This window comes from Podarcis pityusensis (genome assembly GCF_964106645.2).
Source record: "Podarcis pityusensis genome assembly, chromosome: 14".
NCBI lineage: Eukaryota > Metazoa > Chordata > Lepidosauria > Squamata > Lacertidae > Podarcis > Podarcis pityusensis.
In genome coordinates this window covers 17,980,987-18,006,288 of record NC_138039.1, presented here as the reverse complement: position 1 = coordinate 18,006,288, position 25,302 = coordinate 17,980,987, and the positions used below count along the sequence as shown (strand labels likewise).

The following is a 25,302-nucleotide window of genomic DNA, read 5'->3' as shown; positions in this document are numbered from 1 at the left end:
CCAAATTGGGTGTCTGTGAGGAGAAATAGTACGGCCATTCCACTTATGCTGGTGTTTGGCAGCTCAGAAAATTTTGAACTGTGCGTTTTCTGCCTGATAGTTCAGGAGTATGAAATGGAAACAAAGTAAGTAGGCCATCTTTCCCCTCCCCGCCTTCCCTTTCAGGACCCAGCACATTTTGACAGAAGATTATTCACAAAAGATGGAGAGCCTGCTGTGAGAAGAATCATTCATCTCTGCTTTGTGCCTGCCTGTGGAAGGACAGAATTACACTAATTCTCCCAAGATTGCCTCTGAAAGTTTGGTATCGTGTGCATCTTTCAGTCTGGCTGTGTGTTTAGTATGCGGATTCTACCTCTTCACTAATGAGAGGGAGAATGGGAACCCAGGGCAGCCCTGTGAAGAGCTATGATTATCTGCTCAAGTTCTTGTTGGTTGGTGACAGTGATGTTGGCAAAGGAGAAATCCTGGAGAGCCTTCAAGATGGAGCATCTGAATCGCCTTACGCATACAGTAATGGTAAGCAATCTTAATAAAAGCACTCTAGCCAATATCTTGCATTAATTGGGGTGTATTCCTCATTTCTAGGATGTAGTATTGTCTTGTTGTTTATGCAGTTTGGTCTCCATAACCTGAAAAATAACACTTTGCATAAAATAGCTAGAATAATAATTTAAAAAACCTAACTAGCCTAGATCTTTCATGTTATTTGCTTTGCTGGATCTTGGTGTGGTGTTGTATTTTAGGGTATGTGTGTTGGAAAAGTTCAAATCAGCAGTGTCACATTAATGTGAAGGTTGTGACTTGGTTTCTGAAATTGCCTTGCAAATCTGCCTCCCAGTGTTGTGCTGTGGGAAATGATTCGATTACTGTTTTGGTGTACTTTGAAGTGTTGACTTAGAATTGCAAATCCTGCAGTGTTAAAAAGGTGGCTCAGAAGCACACAGCACTTTGTGTTGTTCAGACTTCAGGTGGTGGGAAAGAGAATCAAACCGTACTCTGTAGGACAATGGTTGGAGATCCAGTTTAAAACCTGATTACATTTTAAAGTGTGTGCCATGGAACAAGTTAGTTAGCTCAAAATTAATACCATTTCTGACTTGAGCAGGAGGAGTACATACTGTATCTAAATCTGACTCTTTTGCATAAAGTCTTAAGAATTTTTAAAGCCTCACAAGCCATTAACAGTTAACTAAGAGACAAGATGTAGCATTCCTGTATATTCTTCTGCTTCTTTGGATGGTAGTTAACATGTAACTCTGCCTGGCAGTAACTGTGTCCTGTAGTGATTTTTCAGTCTGTCAGAGCTCTAGCCATCTTAAACTCTGAATGACTGCCTGGGGGGCTTGACAGCAGAAAGGAAGCATCCGCACCAGCACTACTCCCAGGGCTTCAGCACTTGGCACATGACACCTACACTGAAAGCAACTGTATGTGAAGCTCAAAGTATACAGTGTGGAAGCAGACCTGCTTAAATGGGGCTGCCCCCAAGGAGTAGGAATGTCTCATGTTTTAGTAAAATGGGTTTACAGAAAGCTGACTATTCTGTGCTTTCTGCTCTTGCTACCTCCTAGAATCTCTTCTTCTCTGCCCCTCCCCCAATGTGTTCCACTTGCCAAGCTCACTTCTAATATTGTGAGCTTAGCTGAAGAGAAAAATAGCTGAAAAGGACAGGTCAGAAAATTGGGGAAGTAGGCATCAGGAGTAGTTGACACCTCTCATGCATGTACCTGCTTTGCTGGGGGTGGGGGGGGGGAGGATTATCCAATACTAGAGGTGACTAGGACAGACCTAGGTTTTAACTAGCCAGCCTACTGTCATCACATGTTTTAATCTGGTGACGGTTTGACTTCCAGCTGCTCAGAGTCCTTGCTGGCCACAAAAATGTACTGTTCCAGTGGCTGCTTTAGCTGCTGTAGATAGAAATGGTTGCATGAGAAGAGGCACGACTATGTAGAGCTGTGTTCAGGAGTCAGCTAGGGAATGAACAAAAGGCTTGATGCCACTGACAAAAAACTTAATTAGGGAGCGTAAATGACATGATATTTCTCAAATATAGATCACATCTAAGTAAAAACCTCTAGTGATGCTTCAGAATAGCATTTTATGTAGATCGTACAAAATCAGAATCAACTAAAAAAAAAAACTAATTACAGCAGTCTAGGCAAGAACTTTTGTCCACAGACAGTTTTTCCGTGTCATGTGGCCAAGCCAGTAAAGCGGGATGAGTGCCGCAACCCCAGAGTCGTCCACGACTGGACTTTACAGTCAGGGGTCCCTTTACCTTTACCTTTACCTTAGGCAAGAACTTAAAGATCTGAAATGGAACAGCAGCAGTCTTAACATTCTGGAAGGTCAAAAGCCTTTCAGAACAAAATCATTTTTGCAGGCTTCCAAAATAAAAGGTGTCAGTACAACCTTTCATACTTGATCCTTTCTTATCCTCAGTTGAAACTGAAACACATTTTGGCTCTGGTATCAACCCGGAAGCTGTCTGCAGATAAACGCCGGCTCCCTCGGCCTATAGAGCGAGATGAGCGCACAACCCCAGAGTCATCCACAACTGGACCTAATGGTCGGGGTACCTTTACCTTTATCAGGATACTTAAGTTCTTTCAGATGTGATAACCACCAACTTAGAAGGCTTTTAAAAAGGATTAGACAAATTAATGGAGGATAATGCTAGTCATGATGGCTATATGCTACTTCCAGGATCAGAGGTTCCCTAGCTCTTACCAGCCACTGGGAAAAGCAGCAGGAGAAGGCTTTTTATCCTTGTGTCTTACTTATGAGTTTTTGATAGGCATGTGCTCAATTACTGTGGGAAATGGGATGCTGCACTGGATAGGGCTTTAGTTTGATCCAGCAGGGCTCTTCTTATGTTCATAGCTGCTATTTACTTTACAGTTAGCCTTTATCTGTGGTCATTGCTGCTAGGTTTTTGAACTGGCAGCAGTAGTGCTGCACCCGAAGTACAAAATTTAAACATACCAAGGCTCTTGGCCAAAACCTAGAAATATCTGAACACATTCTATTTAAACAGATGTTCTGTCGTGCTGTCCATTCCTCGCCTTTAATGCAATTTTATTTACAACATTAAATCACCCAGACCCGAACCAATTCTAGAGGCCGTTGCTTAAGAATCAGCTGAGGCCTGCTACATGAAATTGCTCATCATAATGTTGATACCATCAGTTTTGTAAAAGCTGTTGCTCTTTTGCAAGTATTGCTGTAATTTGGAGAAGAAATATTGCAACACTTGACTTGCATCACTTGGCACTAGAGCATCTACATTAGTTTTGACATTTCATGAAGGCCTAGAAAGTTGTTGCAGAGGAATGCAAAACTTGATCCCTCCAACCTCCCCCTTCTCCTCCTCCTTTCCCTCTCTCTCCCTCCCAGCAGTGTGCAAGTATTATCTCCTATTTGGATCAGATGTCTAAAGGGCATAGGCTGAATGGTTCATATGTAAATCTCATTCCATTAACAGCCAGCTCCTCCATAATGAAGGTCTTCCAGCTGATGTCTTCAAAACTATTCTGGTGAACCATTGCAAATGTGTCTTTCAATTGCAAGTAGTTGGGTTGTGAGGAGGAGCAACATGATGTATCATAAACCTTCACGTTTGAACTCTATTTGTTATCCAGCTACTTATGTTAGGTGCTTGTCCTTATCATACACCTGATGATATGTCCTATTGTCTCTATTCAGTGTGCATGGTGTAGGAATGAGTGCTATAAAACCATCTTCCTCTTCTCTCTGTTGATTGACAACAGCCACAAATGGCAGTGCAGCTGCATGACCAATAGCTAAGTATTTGCAAGGAAACACAGAGCTGGGATCTTTATTATTATTATTATTATTATTAATTCAGTTTCTTACCTATTCTTCACCTCAGTCTCCCAGAGTGGGTTCAGTTTAAAACAATTGCAATAATACATACAGTGCTTTTTTATATAAAAAAAATGTTTGGGGGTACATACATACATTATATAGATATGGTGTCAAAGACCAGGTTAAAGAAATGCATCTATTGTCCTTTCACATTTGCAGGCTTCAAAATGCTTCACTTCCTCAAAATCAGTGTTAGCTGCTGTTCCAGGAACATAGCAAGCTGCTTTTTCCTCTTAGGCCATTGGAGAATCTAGCTCACCATTGTCTACACTGACTGGCAGCTACTCTCTGTGATTTTATACGAGGGTCTTCCCCAGCCCTACCTGGAGATACTAGGGAGTGAACTGAGGCCTACTGCATACAAAGCATGTGCTCCACAGCTGAGCAGTGGCATATCCCAAATCAGAATGGTTAAAGTGTGATTACATAAATCGTGATTCTGTTCTTCCTGTATCGGTACATGTAAATTAATGTATTCCAGAGTAAATGTAGATAAACTATTCCAGAGTTGTTCAAGTGGTCTGATTTGTGGATTCTGTTGCCTTGATCGTTGCTCCCCCTAAAATCCCTTTATGTGAGAATACAGTGTAAATAGTCTTTAAGCCTTCAGGATCTGGTAAACTCAGAGAAGGCCATTTATCCTGTGTTTAATGCAGCTCTGGGGGAACATGAGCTATATCAGTGCAACTAAGTTTAATATTGTGTTGACATGTTGAAGTTTGAAACCGTTATCCTCAGTTGTGAAAAAATGATCCTACCTTCTAAAAAGTTTAGAATAATCAATGGGGGGTCATGAGTATTGAAGGTTAACTGTTCTTTTCTTGTTTCTTGGTTTTGACCCTGTTGAATTTCCACATCCCCTCTTCATGTGTAAGCATGTAACTTGCAGAGATCAATTTATTACTTAAAGATAAAAGATAGAGGGCATTTCATGTCAGAGGCATCATGTCTGAGAAGGCTCCCTCTCCTGAAGGTGTGGGCCTTATATGATGAATAAATGACTCATGCAAGCTCAGATGGAAGAATATCATTCTCCAAGCCCTTATTGGTAACTTGCAGGACTAACCCAGTGGTTTAAAATATTTTTCCTGGCCTTTATAAATTCAAGGTTTTAAAATGGAAGACAGGTAAAGCAGGAGATTCATTCCAAGTTCATTGGACAAAGTTCCAACAATCAGCTGCTGCCTCTTGGAGCTTGTTTTTTTCCCTTCATTCCCCCTCCTGCCTTTCCCTTTTGTAAGCAGTACCCCATTAATATGATAAATACTTTTAAAAGACACTTTAGATACATGAGTAGGCAGACTAATATTTACCCTTTGAGTGCTTTGAAGAAGTGTCATTTTGTCTTTTTAGACACCCTTTTATGAAGCTAATACCAAGGATATTTTGACACTTTAACACGTGATGAGATGGGACAAAAGATTGTAAATAAAGCCATGTTGTCTATATTTTCAAATAGGGGCAAAATGAATCAACAGGGATTCAGTGGAACATCATAGAGCACACTACTAAAAGCTTTTAGCAATTGGATGGTGGTGTTCTACACCAAGTCTGGAAGAATTTCTTTGGCTGCCCGCTCTTCCAAGCCAAATAACAGTTTGGGATCCAAATACCTGAAGGAACACCTCTCCCTGTATTAATCTGCCTATGCCTTAAGAGCTCCAGAGGAAGCTTTTCTTTGCATTCCATTGTTAGGGGAAGTGTTCTCTGTGGTGGCACATCACTATACAAGCATGGCAGACACCAGTGTTCAAATTTTCTTAGTTGGGCATCTTAAAGTTTTCTTTGTGTTTGCTTCAGCTCCCTTTTGTTTTTGTTTTTTTTATAAGCTTTGTTCTGTTTCTTTCTGTTTTTGTCTATAAGTTGGTGGCTTAATTTTGTGCTGAACCCACCCTGAGGGATATTTATATGAAGGCAGTTCTTCTCCAATTCTATAATAGCAGTCTCTCCAAGGAAATGTTTATCTATGGTTTAGCTTGGATAGCTTTCACATAATAGCTAAAGAATCTGGAGTTCACACCAGATTTCTGTGTCTTGGTTCTCTTGAATTGCTTTTTACTACCTTTGTGCTATTCTGTCAAGGCCTCTTACTCAGAAGCAGCATTCCTTTAGAATAATATGTACCCAATTCTCCATTTTATCGTTCCTCCATCATACTCAAGCTCATTCCAAATGTTTTATGAGAACACTATAAAGGGAATTTAGCTTAACCTCAGGTGGTCCTCTGAGGTTAATTTGAGGAGTGGCCCATTGGTTCAAGGGCAAGCAGTTATCTCTACATGAGGATAAGCTGCTGACTTCTGCAAATATTTTATAATCCTTGGGGCATATAATGACTCTTTCAGTGTGCAGCTGTTTTCAGTCATCTAGTGATTTTTTGTTTTAAACAAACCTCTGCATATAATACAAGGGTATGAACAGAATCTAGTTGTGATGGCTTTACCACCCATGATGCGGGGATACCAGTGCACATCTCAGCTGAACTGATATTGGGTTTGAGTGGCCCTGGTGAGCTTATCTGAGGGCAGGCAACTGTGCACCAAACAGCTGGGGGAGCAGCTACCATTTTCATTTCCCACAATTCCACCAAAGCATCATTGCTAGACTATAATAAGCTTTTATCTGCTGTCAACTTGTGAATTCCAAAGTAATCTGACAGTGCACAAGCATCTTGGACCTAAGTAGGAGAGAAGCCCCCACAGTAATTCCTTGGAAATGTAAAAATATTTACACTGATCCAGAAGATATTAAATGTCTTGGGAAATAGGGGAATGGAGTGGTTAGTTATGCCCACTGCCCCAAAGTTAATGGATTAAATAACAGTGTTCTTACCTCTTTACTAGTATTGATTTGTTGTGCTTTTCTGCATAAAACATATCAGAACCTGGCTTATTGAAACTAGAGGCTTCCAAAATGCATTTTCTTCCATGTTATTACTTTAGCTGACTACAAAATTGTGTTGAAATTAAAATAAAACTTATCCTTGAAGAGGGCAACCAATAAAGGAATAATAGACATACCTTGTCAATTAGAGAAAATTAAATGCATTGTTGTAATGTGACAGGTTTTATTATTAGTCACTAACTTTGAAAATGCTGCATTTTGTAGGACTGCAGTTTCAATATCTCTTGTGTTTAAGACTGTGGATATCTACAGTCAGCTTCAGACTTCTATAATCCGGCTTTCCTACATGTCTTTTCTTTAATGGCACTTTTCTTTCTAGTGATAAGCGTGAAATTCTGCTTGCAAGAGGTTTTTGCAGGCAGTGTAAAACACTTTTCAGAAAGCTGCATAGATACCAGAGTACACTGATGTGTATTGTCCTTTGCAGCCTCAGTTTGAGGTTCAAAGGTAAACCCTGTACATGTTCTCCTCCCCACAGAAATTGTACTCCTTTGCTGTTCACTTTCAAAGAATGGTGGGTGAGCAGACTGTAAAGCCACTTGCCCCAGCCACATGCTGTAAGGAAGATATCTGAGCAAAGTGCTGTTAGCTTCCTCAAATAAAAATGTTAAGGCCTGAAAAATATCTCTGCCCACTTCTTTCCCATTTCCCTCTTCCATCTTCACATCTTTGTCATGCAGCTTAGAGCATGTAGCTGTTAGGAAGGGAAGGATTAAATGGTCTTTGTCCCAATTGCCTGGAATATAAAATGCACACAACAGGCTGTAAATTGTGTTCATTACCCCAAGCAGCCATGATCCCCATGTGAACTCCTGTGATGCATACAATTGCTGAACAGGGATCGAGGAGCCTCAGGGAACATTATGTAAGGAGGCAGCCCAGATGGGGCTGTTTTTAACCTCTCTTTTTCTTGCTGTCATGTACTGTGAAGAAGCTCACTGTTACAGACACACTAAAAGAACTTGAGCTACTTAACTGGAAGTTTTGAGGTGTCCCCTATGTACTCTAATGGTGTACTCTACTGCTGGAGCAGGTAGCTAAAGAGTATTTGGCCCAGCTAGCTTACTACATGTGTCCAGGGAATGAGGTGGTGAAGTTCATCACTTCAATGGTGATGTCATCACGTCTTGAATGGGGTACATCTGTTTGGTGCAGGGGTAGAAAGACATTGAGATCCCTCCCCTTGTGCTGCAAAGAAACTTCTGTGGCAAACTCATTGGGGTCTATAGGGTTTGCTAGGTAATTAAAGTACTTGAAATAGGTTGGTGCCTCTTTATTGACATTTCTTTTGGTGTGAAGTTGGTAAGCTATCAAGTTACTTCATATATCCAATCAACTAGTTCTTTAGCAACAAAACCTCTTCACTCTTCTGGGTCTTCTCTATGTAACCATGAACTTCACTAATCAAAGATAATATCCTGTTATTGTTCAATTTGACTATTACTTTGGATTATACCTTCCAGGATGAATGGCAGAGGGCAGGGTAGGTAGGTATGTTTACTCCTTCATGTGACTTATGCCTCTATTGTCAAATCATAGCTACCCCCAAATTCACATGAATCTGTCTCAGAACAGCTGATTATGTAAATTATGTAAACATTTGAGTTAGTGGCAGGCTCTTACAACTTTGGTTTTATGCAGAGTAAACTTGATTATGTATCTCTCAATGTGTATACACACACAGACAAATAAATGTTTCTCACTTTCCACATGCACGCGCGCGCCCCCCAAAACTCTTCCTCTACAGTGGTACCTCGGTTGTAAAACGTAATTCGTTCCGGAAAACCGTTCGTTCGACTTTCGAAACATCTGACAACCAAGGTGCAATGGGCGGTCGGCAAATTCCATTGAGAAAATGGAGAAACATGCCTCGAAGCCGTTCAACTTCTGAGGCACGTTCAAAAACAGAAGCATTCACTTCCAGATTTTCGGTGTTCAGGTTCTGATTCGTTTGGCTTCCAAAATGCTTGAAAACCAAGGTTCCACTGTATAGCTTTTGCCATCCTAATTAAGCTGTATTGTTCATCTTTTCTTACTGGTAATGTATACCAGTGTCAAAATCTTTGAAAATGAAACACCAATAATCTGTTTCAGCTGAACTGGTGCTCCAACTATGGTCAAATTCATTGCTTAGGAACTGAAGGAAGGAAGCTTTTGTGGTTCTGTTAAGAATTGGATATAGAGTCACTATTCATTAGCATCTGTTGAGGCAGGAGTGCCCACCCATGCACATACTTTGTAGTGTTTCTCTCAGTGTTAAGACACATCTTGCTGTAATGTCTTATAGTTTGAAGTGCACAACAGACCTTTCTTCATACCCAGTTCCATACTCAATTCTGGATGACAGTATTGATCTTCAAGCCTTACTCAAGTTTCTGAGCTGTGTTGGCTGGCCAGCCTCTGAAGAGTGTCTGAATTATTGGGTGCACATTATTGATGAAAGAACTCACTTGCTTTTGTAACAAGTCTAGTATGCAGCACAGTATGGTCAAGATGCTGCTGTGCCATAAACGTCAATATTTATCAGCTTTTAAATAATCCTTCCTTCAGAATTCATGGCAACAAACAAATAAGAAATTATACACACACAGGGAGAGAGAGAGAGAGATGTTTGTATGCAGTTAAACACTGAAACATTATTTAAATTTGGTGGATTGGTATTTTTTAAACTAAAATTGCTAGCAACTGATGGCCTTCACACTCTGGCAGAAGGGGTGGGGCAGGTCTCTCTAGGCAGGAAATTCCAAAGTCTGGGTATGCACACTCAAAAAGACCCTGCTCTAGTCCTAATCAACCATGATTTTGGAACACATAAAAATACAGTGGTACCTTGGTTTATGAACTTAATTCATTCCAGAAGTCCGTTCTTAAACCGAAACCATTCTTAAATCAAGGCATTCTTTCCCTACTGAGGCTTCCCACTGCCGGTGCCCTTCTACGTTCGGCTTCTGTTTGTACACCAAGATAAAGTTCGTAGACCGGGACACTACATCCGGTTTTGCAGAGTTCATAAACCGAATAGTTCATAAACAGGGCTGTTCTTAAACCAAGGTACCACTGTACCCAGCTACCTACTTGGCCATGGGTTATAACTGCAGACATCTCTGAACAGAAACGCAGGGTTCAGGAGAAAGCATGAAGTCATAACAGCCTGTAGTCTGTTCCATTAGTTGTGGAGAGGAGGGAGTTCCTTGTCTGACACAGTGCTCTGTAAAGCTTCTGGAACAGGCCTCCATCGCCTTCCAGAAGACAACTGCTTCACACCTGGTGTTTTTACCTGGCTGGAATGTGTCCTTGAAATCTCAGGATGGCTGTTGCGTGCCATGATGGAGTACAGAGAGATGTGTCAGTGTATGTAGGTACTACCCTACATTACAAAAGTAAAGCTTACATTTGTTGTCCTGGGCACACTTGCTTCTGACCCTGCCTGCCACTGGCATGTGACCCATGGAACATTTCCCAGAAGGGAGTGCAACCCTTGGGCTGAAAAAGGTTCCCCATATTTAGATACTTGAAAAAAATATTTGAGAATATCTGACAAGCTAGCTGGTGGGTGTTCTCTCTTGATGAGTGATATGCCTGCTCAGTGCTACTCCAGTGTGTGTTCCTTATTCCCAGTTGTTGTTGTTGTTTAAGTAAAATTACCCTAACGAGCAAAGGAAAATGTAAGGAAATGGATAAGAGGGGGGATAATTAGCAACCAGTATTCATTTGGTTTCATTTTGCAGTCCATGGAACCTCATGAAGACAAAAGCTAACTATAGGCAAAATTACTAAACCATCCTTGAGTGTTGTGATTAGAAACTTTGAATCATCCTTAAACACCTCTCTATTAAAGTGGCAAGTCTATGCATTTCAGACTCCCTGTAGCAGCAGAGGATGCTGCTTCCTGTTGTTCCAAGCAAATCCTGTTTCAAGTACCGTGGGGAACAAACATCCTTTTACAGCCCATATGTTGCTGTATTCATTTCCTTGTAGAATACAATCATTATGTAGGAGAATGTTTTCCAAATAGTAGTTGTCTGAAGTATGGCATCAGAGTAATATGTTGAAGTTTTCTATTGAAATATTGATCTGATGCTTCAAACTTCTTATCCTTGTCTCTCTATATTAGTGCAGAGTGCAGAGAAGTATATATCTAGATAAGGGTTGGTGCCTTCAGTAAGCCTTTGTGGAGTGCATAGTTTATTAAATGTAAATGATAGCTTTCATACTCCAATCCTGTCTATATAATAAAACAAATCCAATATATAAGTAATAACAGTACTAGAGTATAATTTATAGACTTACTCAAATTCATGAATATGCCTTCTGGTCATAAGATGGCTCTTTTAATTATGCATCTATTTTATTTGGCTCCTTTACTTCTTTATAACTCACCCTTCTGTAAGAATAAGGAGGCTTAATGATGAAAATAAACAGCATCAAAAACAAAAATAAAACCACCATACAAAATACAGCAAAACAATAACAAGCACGACATTATAGAAATGGTGTCACTCCTACTACTACCTGGCCTGCCAGAACAAATAGATTGTAAACTGCCTCTTGAATGAATTTGGTGTGGGACTATGACTGCTGTCCTTGTAGACTAAGGATTGTGAACATAATATGAGTGATGCTGAAAGAAGGAAGAGTAGCAGAATCCCTTCCTATCCACCTGATCCCGAAACTATTCGACAGTTGGTTTGAGGCTGTCCTGAAGAACCTAACGAGCCGTGCTGGATCACACCAAAAGGCCTGTTTAGTCAAACTTCTTGTTGAAACAGGTGCTTGTGGAAAGCCTGCAAGCATACACAAGTGCAACAGCATTCTCCCCATGTGTTTTCCAGCAGCAGGTAAACACAGTGCTAGTAGCCATTGATATACAATTGTTTTCATGTATTTGAGGATTACACTTAAAATTATCCAAGTGTAGAGGCTAATCTTGGGGGAAAGTTACAATTCAGATTCAAGTTCTTCAATAACTTTCAGATGGATGCCATTCAGATCCGGTTATTTGTCAATTCTTAATTTGTCAGTAAGGCGTAGAATTTCAACTCTTGGCAGTGCTTAACAACACAAACTCACCAACAGCATACAATTCAATAAGGCTAACTTAACCCAACAACTCCCCCCACAATGCACAAACAAATCTCACTGCAGCCAACCAAAGACAATCAACAACACTCTAGACCACTCCGACCTCTCTCACCACTAAGGAAACATAACAAGCGAATAGAAAGAGAACCTACCCAAGTGACACTGACACAAAACCCCACACATACACTAAAAGAACATAAGCTTTACCACCACCCCCTCTCTTCTGCCCCCCCTTTTCTTCCCAACCCTATACTGCATATAACACCAATGTCTCAAAACAAATGTAACTGATCTGCAGAAAGAAACAATACATATGCTTTTATAAACGAGGAAAATCTTTAATAATTTTTTTTTAAAAAAAAAAACATTGGCAATGCTATTTTCCTCAGTTCCTCCGAATTGCTCCCTGATAAATTTAATTCTGGTGCTGGGATCTGCTCTACATCTTATGCTGTAAAGGCAGATGCAAAGAATCCATTCATGGAAATCCTCTTTTCCTCCTTTAGCATACCTTTGACTACTTATTTGTCCAATCAGCTTCCATGCTTCTAATGTATTTAAAGTTAGTGTTATTTGCTCTTTGTTTTTAGTGATGTGCATCTCAGTTTCTTTTTTTGCACCCCTTATTGCATTTGCTTGCATTTCTTTTGCCAAAATTTGTCTTCCTTTTTGCTCTCTTCATTTTCCTTTCTCTCATAGCTTCCTTGCCTCTACTTGTTAACTATTCTGGCATCCTCTTGGCTCTGGTTGTACCTTTTCCATCAGCAGGTATAAGGGAAGAAAATAAGAACCACAAAAATGAACATGGCATGAGTTTGTATTACCTCTTGTAAAATTTGGTGGTGGATAAACACGAAAATCATTGCTAATACTGTACCAGAATCACTAGAAACACTTCTATTTAGAACTAGATGAAATTATCAAACAAAGAAGAGGCACCTTATATCTAACACCAGACTGGCCACCTTATCGGTACACAACTAATAATAGGATCATAGCTGCAAAGTTGAGTAGCTTAGTTCTCAAATTCTTTATGTATAGATACAAAGCACTAGATATACTTCAGCCAATAAATACCAGGAAAAATAATGATGATAACATGGTGTATTTTGGGGTGGGTGGGTGATGGTGGCTATCATATGAGCCTCTGGCCTGATCTAGCAAGCTGTTCCCATATTGTACCAGCATGGCATGTGACTCTGATGTGAGTGTACATTAGTTATATACCCCACCTTTCACCTTAAGAAGCTCAAAGTGGTGTGTACAACACAGTTATCTGTGCAACAGTTGATGCAATACAACAGTAGAAAAGCTGACCCAGCAGGCAAAGGGTTGGGCTAGAATGTATTTGCATGGAGCGCTTTATGTGAGTATCATTCAAAAATGTTTATTCCGCTACAGTATCTGTAGTCTGAAATAGTAATCTATTCTAGACTTCATTCCAATCTAATTCTTCTGCATGGGTAGATCCACTTAAACACCTATCTGTTAGCCTGTGCTTATTTAACTTTATACCTTGAGATTTGTAGAGCTAGTAGTCAACATACTCTTGCACTTGATCTGCTTTTTCTCCACTCTTTCCTGCCTCCCGGTTCATAGTCATATACTATCCAGCTTGTGGATCACAATGCAGTTGTTGTTTGTTTATTTATTTAAATGATTTATAAGCTGCCCTTCATAAAGTAAACAATCTCAGGGCAGGGTACATTGAAACTAATGAAACATATTCTGAGATAAAACATGTTTTCTCCCTCCAGCCATTTGCCTTTTTTCATTTCTATAACTGCAAGGTGGTTGTCTGTGGGCATTCCACATATATAGTGATAACTGAAACGTCCCTTAGGCTGTATCTTCAGGTTTCTGATGAGTGAATGTGTGTGTGTCAAGTGATAAGGAAATACTGACAGCTTGTTTCTGTACGTCACTTGGGTCAGCTGGTTTGTATGATCTTACATGTTGGTGGTTTATATAACAAAATTTTAGAGATGAGGAAAACAAAGTTAACAAATTGCCTACTATTGTTCTTTTCTCACATTTAAGTGGCTTTAAAATAAATGAATATTTAATGTATTTTTGTTGCTTTTGTTATCTACTCATGCTGGCTTATGTTATGGTAGACTGAAAAGGTACCTTTCTGAAATACTCATGCTGTCTGAGAGCCAGTGTGGTGTAGTGGTTAAGAGCGATAGATTCGTAATCTGGGGAACCGGGTTCGCGTCTCCGCTCCTCCACATGCAGCTGCTGGGTGACCTTGGGCTAGTCACACTTCTCTAAAGTCTCTCAGCCCCACTCACCTCACAGAGTGTTTGTTGTGGGGGAGGAAGGGAAAGGAGAATGTTAGCCGCTTTGAGACTCCTTTGGGTAGTGATAAAGCGGGATATCAAATCCAAACTCTTCTTCTCTTCTTCTTAAGTCCACATTGTGTCTAAGGGAAGGCACATATGTTAAATTTGTGTTAACACATATGTATGCTTCTTGGGAAACAGGGATTGCCTGCAGCTGCTTGTCAAGCTTGCAGTCAGTGGCAAATGTAAGTTTGCTGCCATGTAATGTATGCATTGACTTATGTGGCTGTTTTTGTAAGAATATATTTAAGGAACTTAAAGTACAGTAGCTTATAACCACTTATGTTGATGTGTTGTTCAGAACTTTGTGTATTCAGGTATATGGCCCACAACAAATACAGTGCTGTGGTCTCTAAAATACCTAAAATGGGTCAAAGAAACATCAACTTGCTTAGAGGAATCTTCAGCAAATATTCTGTTACTTCTCCTGTGCCTTATGCAAGTCTACAGATTGCTGATATCCTAAGCATTCACATCTACCAATGTTGTTTTGTAAGGTCGTCGATATTTCAGTGAGCTCTAGTTACGGCCAAACTATATCTTCTTATGAAGTGAAGCTGTGGTCCATCAGCTGTTGCTTCCTCCTCCTTTTACAATACAAAACAAACCATTATATGAAAGTAAAGCTGCTGTTAATGTCCCTGTGATGACAGGATTTATTGTGAGGCAAGAATCCTAGTGCATTAGCACTTTTCTCCAGAGGCTGTTGTGGATGAGCCTCTTGGCTTATTCTCTGTCATCTGCAAGTCCCAAATTCAATCCCAGATCTGCCTCCAGGGTCCTGGAACAGTGCACCTTCTGGTCTGATTATGTCTGGTATTTGAACAGCAATCTGCTGATTTTAAAAAGCCAGTTATACTTGCATTTATTTTAAAAATGTACTTACTGATTTATTTGTGTCTACCTAAATGACTAATTCAAAAGAACTAATTCTAATAGTCTTTTCATAACTCCTGGTGGTGTATCTTGTTGTAGGGGCTTTGTCAGACAATGTCACAAGTCTACCCCTGTTACTGGAAATGCACATTTTTATTATCTAAAATGCTCTGAGTAGGGTTTTTTGTTTGTAATTATGGGATATGACTACTTTAATACTTTAACAATCACAACATCTGCTAGTGAAAATAAGATTACAAATAAATGTAAACATCCCAAACTACCAGCAAATAAAGTACTAGACCCCAGTGACTTTCCCTAATAGAAAATTCTTGTAGCCCCTTCTGGAAGCAATCGGAAAGGTGCTCTGGCAGATCTTTGGGAAGTCATTTAACAGCCCCAAGGCGACCATTGAAATAACTCATCCAATGATGGGACCTGAAACAAGGCACTAAATGCTGATTTTAATTATATAGGAGGCTGGTACTTACAGGGAGAAGCAGTCCCATACATCTTTCTTCTATGGCGATCACTCATAGCCAAGTAAGATTGTCTTCCATGAAAACGGTCTTAACAGTGAGTCCGTAAGTGACTGTGGAAGCCAATTCTGATAATAATTACTTTTCAATTACAATCCAAAAATAACCTCATTATAACAATACCAATTTATAATACAATTACTAATACCAATCGTTCAAATACTGAATTATATACAGTGGTACCTTGGGTTAAGTACTTAATTCGTTCCAGAGGTCCATTCTTAACCTGAAACTGTTCTTAACCCGAAGCACCACTTTAGCTAATGGGGCCGCTCGCTGCTGCCGCCGCGCAATTTCTGTTCTCTTCCTGAAGCAAACTTCTTAACCCGAGGTAATATTTCTGGGTTAGCGGAGTCTGTAACCTGAAGCGTATGTAACCCGAGGTACCACTGTAATTTAGATAAGGTGGTTTGATGGTTTTCTTTATTTCTGCATTCCAAAATCTTGTTGTTGTTGTTTAGACGTTTAGTTGTGTCCGACTCTTCGTGACCCCATGGACCAGAGCACGCTAGGCACTCCTGTCTTCCACTGCCTCCCACAGTTTGGTCAAACTCATGCTGGTAGCTTCGAGAACACTATCCAACCATCTCGTCCTCTGTCGTCCCCTTCTCCTTGTGCCCTCCATCTTTCCCAACATCAGGGTCTTTTCCAGGGAGTCTTCTCTTCTCATGAGGTGGCCAAAGTATTGGAGCCTCAGCTTCTGGATCTGTCCTTCCAGTGAGCACTCAGGGCTGATTTCCTTAAGAATGGATAGGTTTGATCCCACTGTGAATGGTTCATTTTGAGAGCCATTGTAAGCAGTCCCATAAATATGTGGGTCCAAGGGTATGAAGAGTTAGATTCTAACAATCAGCTGCTTGTCAGGGCTTGCAGGGGTGAAAACAAGTCACCTGATGTCATTGTGATGCCAGGCGATTGACAGATATCTTCACACCCTGTCAGTTGACCTGCAAGCGGGGAGGGACTTTGAATTGATACCGGAAGCTAACTGGTATTCAGGATAATCATAGTGGGGTTGGTTGCATATGCTCCTGCCACTCTCCATGCTCTAGGAGATGAACATTTTGTACTAGCTGAAGTTTCTAAGCTGTCTTAAAGGGAGCCCATGTGGAACACATTACCATAATTCAGAGCTTTCCAAACTGTGTGTCGTGACACATTAGTGTGTTGGCTGCAGTGTCTGGGTGTGTCGTGCAATATGTGACCATATATCTTATAAGGGGTTAGTTTTACCTCTGGTTTGCTAGTAAAACTGAATTACTGTGTTGCAAAATGATGCATATCTAAAATGTGTGTCACCAACATGAGAAGTTTGGAAAGCTCTGCCATAGTTGTTCTAAGAAGTTAGAAGAATTGGAGTTTGGGGAAAGTTATTCCTTCTTCAATAATGGAGTGTAGTCTATAGCTGTTACCAGTTCTTGTCACGGGCATCTTCTGCCTCTACTTCAGGGGTGTCTTATAGTCCAAGAGGGCATACAGGCAATGAAACAGTTCTAATGAGCTAATACCAGGTCTATCTTTCTCTTGCTGGATCACTGTTTACTGTCTTTGGTTTTTTATATTGTGTATAAACTCCTTTAGCCTTTACAAGACAGCATAATAGCTGGATCTATTATTTTCCCAATGTGGGAGCTTCCTGTGCAAATAGTGACTCTGTTTTGCCTCATATGTAATGCAGCCTTTGAAACACAGTGTTGTTAATTGTCAACCGATTGAGCAAAGTACAATGTAAACAGATCATAAGAACAACTTTGAGATGGGCAGCTGCAGGTGACCATTTTCCTTTTTCCTTATATAGATACAACTGAAAGCTTGCCAAGAATTGAGATTATTACTTGACTACAGCAAACATAGGTGTAGGGCCTGGTAGATGCAATAACTTTAAGAGTTGCTGGGTGTATTTGCGCATGAACAGATTCACAACATTGTGCTTATGACTTTTGCTTTAGTTGTGCTAAAAGTTGGTAAATAACAATACGTATAAAGAGCTTAAAGGGCCCCAAAGTCTTAATAAACTAACTCCTGTTTAATTACAAATTCAGTATGACTAGAGAAGCAGAGTTGGAATGTGGGCTAAGCTGAAAACAGCTCAGACCGGTTTTCTGTGCCTTGCCAATGCAGCAGTTCCAGCAGGATATGGACAACATCATTGGTGTTCAATGCAGTGCCTGCATTCCTACCTTGCCCTCTAGATATGTAGTTACCAAACAGAGTTTCATACTTGGTGGATAACTAAGGCCCAATTCTGACTTTAATTTCTTGGTATCCTTTTGGGACAGACATAGAGAAACAGAGAATTGCTACAGGCATGAGAGTTCCTCATGCTCCAGCAGTGATTAGACACACAAATCTTGGTCCACTAGATTCAGAACAGGCAAAAAAGGAAGTGTGAAATAACACATTCACTACTATATGATGTGTTGATGGCCACTAACTTGAATCCTTATTTAAAGGGTTATAAACAAATGATTGAGGAGACCTTTGTTGACATTTTTAACCATGATCATTAAATGATACTTGCATGTTCATAGACAATATTCCACTGAAAACTAATTGCTTGAATGGGAAGGGATAACTGCTTTCAAGTCCTGATTGATGGATTTCCAGCGGCATCTGGCCATTGTCAGCGCAGTGAAATCCATTACACTTCACTACTGGATGGGCCCCATTATATTACTGAATCAGGCACCCTGCTGGAGGGTGTAAAGCCAGGGCTGCCCTGCTACAGGCACAGGGCTCTACTCCTTGCCAGCTTTCTACCATGTGCACACGAAACCACAACTGCAGACCAGCTTCTGCCTTCCAACTTGGTCAGAGAACCCCTCCCACAATCAACCGTGGAACGCAGTGCCTCATGGGTGTTGTCATCTTAGCATGGCAGCTGAATATGGGCTGTAGGAGTGGAGACAGCAGTGACACCTGCTGGACCCTGGACTCCCCATTCAGTGAAGGCTCAAATCCAGCAGGAAGAAATCCATCAGATGATGCTCTTGTGATCATGACTTATAAGCAGGGATGTTGCAAGAGTGTTTAGCGGAGGAGTTTGATGGGGATGCCCAGAGTGCTGTCTTACAGTGTGACCTGAAACACCTGTGCTATGTTTGTCTTCCTGACTGAGAACATGGAAAACTACACCTGCAGCAAGTGCAAACTGGTTGCCTTGCTGGAAGAGAAGATATAGCAACTTGAGGCCCTCCTATCCACACTTCATGCTATCGGGCAAGATGAAGAAATTCTTGCTAGACCAGAGTGTACTGTCCTGGAATAGAGATGCAGGTAGAGTGCCCTTAGGGGGGAGGAAGATCTCCCAATGCAGGAGACGAACCCCAGGAGGAACAAAAAAGCAGGACTGTCGGGAGCTATGCTATGTCAAGGGTCTGGAAACAAAACCCTATGAGGAACTGTTGAGGAAATTGGGTATGTTTAGCCTGGGAAAGAGGAGACTGAAAGAAGATATGATAGCCATCTTCAAATATCTAAAGAGCTGTTACATGGAAGATGGAGCAAGCTTGTTTTCTTCTGCTCCAGAGGCTAGGTCCTGAATCAATGGCTTCAAGTTACAAGAAAGGAGATTCTGACTAAACCTAAGTAAGAACTTTCTGACGGTAAGGGTTGTTTGACAATGGAACAGACTCCCTCGGTAGGTGGTGGACTCTCCTTCCTTGGAGGTTTTTAAGTAGAGGTTGGATGGCCATCTGTCATGCATATTTAGTTTGAGATTCCTGCATTGCAGGCGGTTAGACTAGATGACATTCAGGCTCTCTTCCAACTATACAATGATATGGTTCTATGATTCTATTATTATGGTTTAGCATTATAATTAAAACTTAATATTTTTCAAAGCCAGGGTTCAAATCCCTACCCATTGGATGACCTTGGGCCAGTTACTGTTTCAGCCAAACCTACCTCACAGGATTGTTGTGGGAATGAAATTGGGAGGGGGAGAACCATGTACACCATATTTTGTTCCTTGGAGGAAAAGAAGAATATAGATGTAAGAAATAAACATTTGCAACCATAGCTTAGAAAGAAATATGTTTTTCCATTTGTCTGTTGGTAGTTAACAACTTATCAGGCCCAGGGCTTTTTCATTTAGCACCAACCTGCAACATTAAAACAACTTTTATCATACTCTTATATCTTGTTAGTCTCTTTCTCTGTGCCTTGTTTTGTGCTCTCTCCTAATTTTTTGTCTTTTGCTCTCTCTCCCCTTCTTCCCATCTCTTAAATGATCATGGATCTGCTGCAGTGACCCATATTTGGATGGAGCATAGCCCCATTGTGTCTTCCACATAGCTAGACACATTAAACCACATTTGTGTAATTTCCTGCCACTGAATTGAGCCTGGCATGCCAGAAATGAAGCCACTTTGGCCTAGTGGGTGGAGAGCTGGACTAGAACCTGGGAGGCCAGAATTCAAATTCCGACTCCATCATGAAGCTCAGCCTAGCCAACAAGGTTGTTGGGTTGAAACTGAGAATGGGGGGACAGTATATGTTGCCTAAAGCCTCATTGAAGGAAAAGTGGGATATAAATATAATAGTAAATAAATGGTAAAATGGTAAACTTTTTTGTTTTCATGCCTGAGACTGCAACATTTTCAGGCATCTGATAGGCTACAATTACGTGGCTAGTGGCTTGCATTTTATCTTAGAGTGTCATGTTGGGTAGACCTGCTATAAGCAATAGAATCAAACTGGTTTGTACATTGTCCACCAACAGAGCATATCCATGTGACTGAATGCTTGAACTTCAGTTTTTAATTTCATAGTTTGATCCAATGGTCTTTCTCACTGAAAACTCTTTAATATGTAAATTCATAATGTCCAGCCCAGGGAGATGTGGATGGCACATAAACTAGAAACAGAGTAAATAACAAATCAAAAATGTAGCAATATAGTGAAATAAAGTAACACAACTCCTAATAAGATCAATCAACAGACTGGTGCTTCTCAGTATGCATATAAATATATGGATATTCACAGTTTGTTTGCTGAAGAAAACACCAATGTTTCCCTACAGCTGTTGTAAAGATGGGAGTTTAAGGGGAGGCAGTTAAAGCACTCAGGTATTTAAAGGCTGACTTTCAGCAGTATCCCAAAAGCCTCTGTGCAATAGTGCCACCCAGTGGCACAAACATGTCAGTTTCTGCCTTATTCATTTGAAAGTTTGTTCAGTGTTATGTAACATACATGGTTGGGGCAGTTGAGCTGTACTCCACCTCATGAACTTGTCTGAACAAGCCTGATGATTTCAAAAGTGAAATACTTGCTGCTGAAATGAGTTCCTTTTTGTGATACGATTCCTTATGATACATTGTAATCAACTGTTTATAAAAGCTGAAGAGCGTTAGTGTTCTGGAATGCAAAGCAGAAGCAGAGGCTGGTTGCATCGTTGACCCTGAAGAAAATATGTCTAGTGTAATTGTGAAGGAGTTGCACTGACGGCCTTAATATTTTAAGATCAAGTAGTGATACTGCTGCTAGCCTGAGATTTGTATTATGGAAGCGTTGCATTCATGGACAGTCCAGCACTGTGAAGATTTACCTAAATAAGAAGGAAAGCCTTTCACACTGACTGGAACCTTTCCTTATATTTGCATAGGGTCAAACTATAAATTATGTTAATTGTATCATTGCAATTCTCGTCTACTTTTTCACATTTAAAGAGAAGATGCAAGGGGGTGGGGTTGGAACCATGGCACACAATGAGGGGATTTAGCTCTTCCCCTCATACCCCAAGGTATTGATTTCCCCAAGCTGCTAATAGGTTTGGAGAAAGGAAGCTTCATTTGGCACTAAAGGAAAGCTTTCACAATTAGCATCATGTCTGGCTTGGCCAATGATATCACTATGAATTAAGTCCAGCCCAAATAGTGACTGAAATACTATGAATTAAAAAGCAGCCAACCTGAAGGCCTAAAACTATTCCTTCCTAGGAAACTGAAATATTTGTTCAGCTTTGGGCTGGGCAGCTGCTTAGGAATTGGCAATAAATATTTTCTCTCTCTGCCAGGGCAAAGAACTGTGCTACCTTTCTATTGGTGCATAAGGTAGCTACAGCAATGTATCTGCCAACGTGGGGGAGGCTGAATAAGGTTGCCCCATTTTTGTGACTTGTTGGGTTACTTCTGGGTTTGGGCCGGTGCTTGTATGTGTGGTTGCACACATATTGAATAAGCGTAATCAGTTGCTACCTGTATATTAAAAACAGCTTTAAAGTGTTCAATTACAAAAATAACAAAAATAACAGAGTGGGCCCTGAAGATATACCATACTTTTCCATGTATAAGACAGGGTTTTTTTACTGGAAAATTATGTTTAAAATAGGGGGTTGTCTTATACATGGGTAGTGCCCAGGGGGGACATGGGATTGGTTGATGGCGCGAGCCAGAGATGGTCTGCAGAGTGTTATTGGTGTCTGCAGCAAGGGATGTTGTTGAGTGGGTGTCGCTGTGGCAATTGGGCAGGCAATAGGTTGCTTCTGCTGGTGAGGGGACAGACGTTAGGAAGCTGTTGCGACATGTGCGAGTGTTAGCGTCGGCCATGTGGGTGAATGATTTTTGGCAACACCTCCCCTAAAAAATGTTCAAGAACTCTGTGCAATCCTCTCTGCTTCCCCAGATATTGTTTGACCTCATCTCCAGCCAGTGTAAGCTATGGTCAGGGAAGATGGGAGGTGTGGTTCCACAGCAGCTGGAGGGCACCACACTGGCAACTTGCGCACTAGATAGTTGGAGGATATTAAAATAGGAGTGTGTCGCCAACTATACTGGCGAGACACAGGACAGAGTTTTCTGGAGTTAGGGCTGCATCCCAGTAGTACTTGGTTGGCTGGCATCCATCTGTCACTAGACAATGGAGGAGTGCGCCTTTGGGGGTGAAGCAATAATAATAATAATAATATAATATAATAATAATTATTATTATTATTGTTATTATTATTATTATTATTATTCATTATTTATACCCCGCCCATCTGGCTGAGTTTCCCCAGCCACTCTGGGTGGCTCCCAATCAAGTGTTAAAAAAACAGTACAGCGTTAAATATTAAAAACTTCCCTGAACAGGGCTGCCTTCAGATGTCTTTTAAAGATAGGATAGCTGCTTAGTCTAACCTTTGGAGAGTTACAGCATGTTTTGTTGCAGCTGAGGCAGATGAAGATAGCCAGTTCACTTTCCTTGAAAGAATTTTTCCTCCATGGTTCATTCTTTACAGAGAAAATGATATTTTTAGTGTGGGGTGTGTTTAGTGTGTTTGGATCAAGTTAAAGAAATCATATGTAAAAATTAGTTTTTGAAGCAAGCTGTTGAAAAGTTTACTATATATTTCAAAGTCAGACTGCTTATACTTAAAATCTTCATTTCTTATGCGACCTGATAGGTTTGAAAGCATGTGTCCCTGGAAACGGTGAATCAGTGGGATTTCTTTCTTAAATTAAAGGAAGTGGTGCTTGATCTCATGTGGGGCAGGACCAATTGCCAGCAGTCAGCTTCCTGTTTGAAGTTTGTTAACAATGGACTAATTAATATGCAGATTAAAGCATTGGGAGGAACAGGAAGAAAAGTGACCAGCTGAGACCTTATTAGTGCAATATCCAGGTCTCCAAGGATATTGACACAGATGTGTGGCAGGGAAATGAAATCTCTGTGTCAACACAATTGAATATGTATGAAGTATTTTGGTATACTTGCTAATAACAAAGCTGCCTAGTTAGAAGTAGAACTCATTGACCTGGCATTTGACATGCCAATAGCGCTGTCAAGTTATTGTTAAGATGGCAGCAACATGACTATAGTATGAATTGTTTTTGAGAGTTGAATGCTACCTTTTGGTGGTGGATATGGCTGTGGCGGGAAGTTAAATAGCATTTCCATGCGCTCTGGCACTCGTCACGGTGTCCTGTTGTGCCAGAAGTAGTTTAGTCATGCTGGCCACGTGACCCGGAAAGCTGTCTGTGGACAAACACTGGCTTCCTCAGCCTGAAAAGAGAGACGAGCACTGCACCCCATAGTCACCTTTGACTGGACTTAACCATTCAGGGATCCTTTACCTTTACCTTATGGTTGTATGTCCTTTTGCTTGCATACAAAAACTGTAATGCAAAGCTGTAATGTGCAGATCTTGGCCACAATCAGATGCATCCTCTGAAATTAAGCTTCAAAATGCAGATATCAGACTCTGTTGAGGTCCATGTCCCAATGATCCACCAACAGGTTCTCTGGTCAGTTGCCGCTGCTAGCTCAAAATCTAGATTTTTTTGGGTGGCATTCAACTAATGAGTAGACCTTATGAAATGAATGAACATGTTTGAGTTAGGTCCTTAATTTCTGTGGGTCTAGTCTGAATGTAACATACCTGAATGCCACTCCTGGCCTTCACATTTCAGTAATAATACCTAGACAAAATACACTGTACTCAAAGTGAGGGTACAAATCTTAAGTGGATGAATTCAACATCAAGTTGAGGGGGGGAAATGTAAACAATTGGTAGTGTGTGTGTTTTTACAATCAAGTAGTATATAAATTTTGTTGTAGTAGTTTTTTAATTTAACGTTATGCTAAATATGGTGAAGAAATTGTATTTAACTAGAAGTAGGTCAGTTTGACAAACAACTCTTGGTTCCTCATTCCTCACAGCTAACTTTTTTTGTGTTGTAAGAGACCTAAATGTCCTTGCTACCAGATAAATGATAATTGTCTGTTTATTGCTCTTCTGAGTTGCTTGTTTTGTATATTAAAACTTACTATGCTACTACCACAAGCATCATTCCCCCAAACACTTGGTGTTGTGACAGCTTTTTCTGGTTATGAACACTTACATGTCACTGAAATAGTGTCGTTATGCCTGGTTTTTGTGTAATCACACTTCCATTGTTGTTATTTACAGGAATTGACTACAAGACCACAACAATCCTGTTAGATGGCAGACGAGTCAAACTGGAGCTCTGGTAAGGTTGCATTGCTGAAATCTTACCAAAGTATTAAGAGTGCCTACATGACCTTAAGCCAAGAAAGAACTTGGGTTCATCAATATAATGTTCTTGCAAGCTTAGAAGTGGCTGCCTGGGCTTATCTGGAGACGTTCATAGATATCGATTTCATTTAATTATAGCATGTAGATTACATTTTTCCTTATCCCATCCTTCTCTTGTATGGCTTGGCTTCACAAGCTTCCTTCTACTGCTGCTACATGCTGAAAAGAAAACAAGGGGCTTACAGCATACAACAGGCATAGGCAAACTCGGCCCTCCGGATGTTTTGGGACTACAACTCCCATCATCCCTGACCACTGGTCCTGTTAGGTAGGGATGATGGGAGTTGTAGTCCCAAAACATCTGGAGGGCTGAGTTTGCCTATGCCTGGCATACAACATAATTTAACCTTGCATACAGATTTACAATGTGAATGGAAGACATATGAAGAAAAACAAGGAAGTAAAGGAGGACAGTAGGGGAAGATATGCTAAGTCACTTTTCCCACCTTCAGTTTGTGTGTGTCTGGGCAGATTTTATTTTTTGCCATATTTTTTGCCCTGTGGCCTAAGGACAGTTTACCTTTAAATGTTTACATCTGGTCCTGCATGAAAGCATTTTCAAAACAGTCCTGATTCCTACTTAGTGTTCATTCTAAGAGCATTGGTTTTTGGCCACTTATGGAAA

At 40.6% G+C, this 25,302-nt stretch overlaps 1 protein-coding gene across 1 annotated transcript in view; it reads left to right on the top strand.

Annotated features, from left to right (window-relative positions):
* Nucleotides 1-25,302, top strand: part of RAB40C (RAB40C, member RAS oncogene family) — a 39,587-nt gene that overhangs the window by 2,982 nt on the left and 11,303 nt on the right. Inside the window, exons 2-3 of the mRNA XM_080982054.1 lie at nt 166-519; nt 24,531-24,591. Of these exons, the coding sequence (XP_080838180.1) occupies nt 366-519; nt 24,531-24,591 (215 nt within the window). The 5' untranslated portion in view covers nt 166-365. The remainder of the gene's footprint in view (nt 1-165; nt 520-24,530; nt 24,592-25,302) is intronic.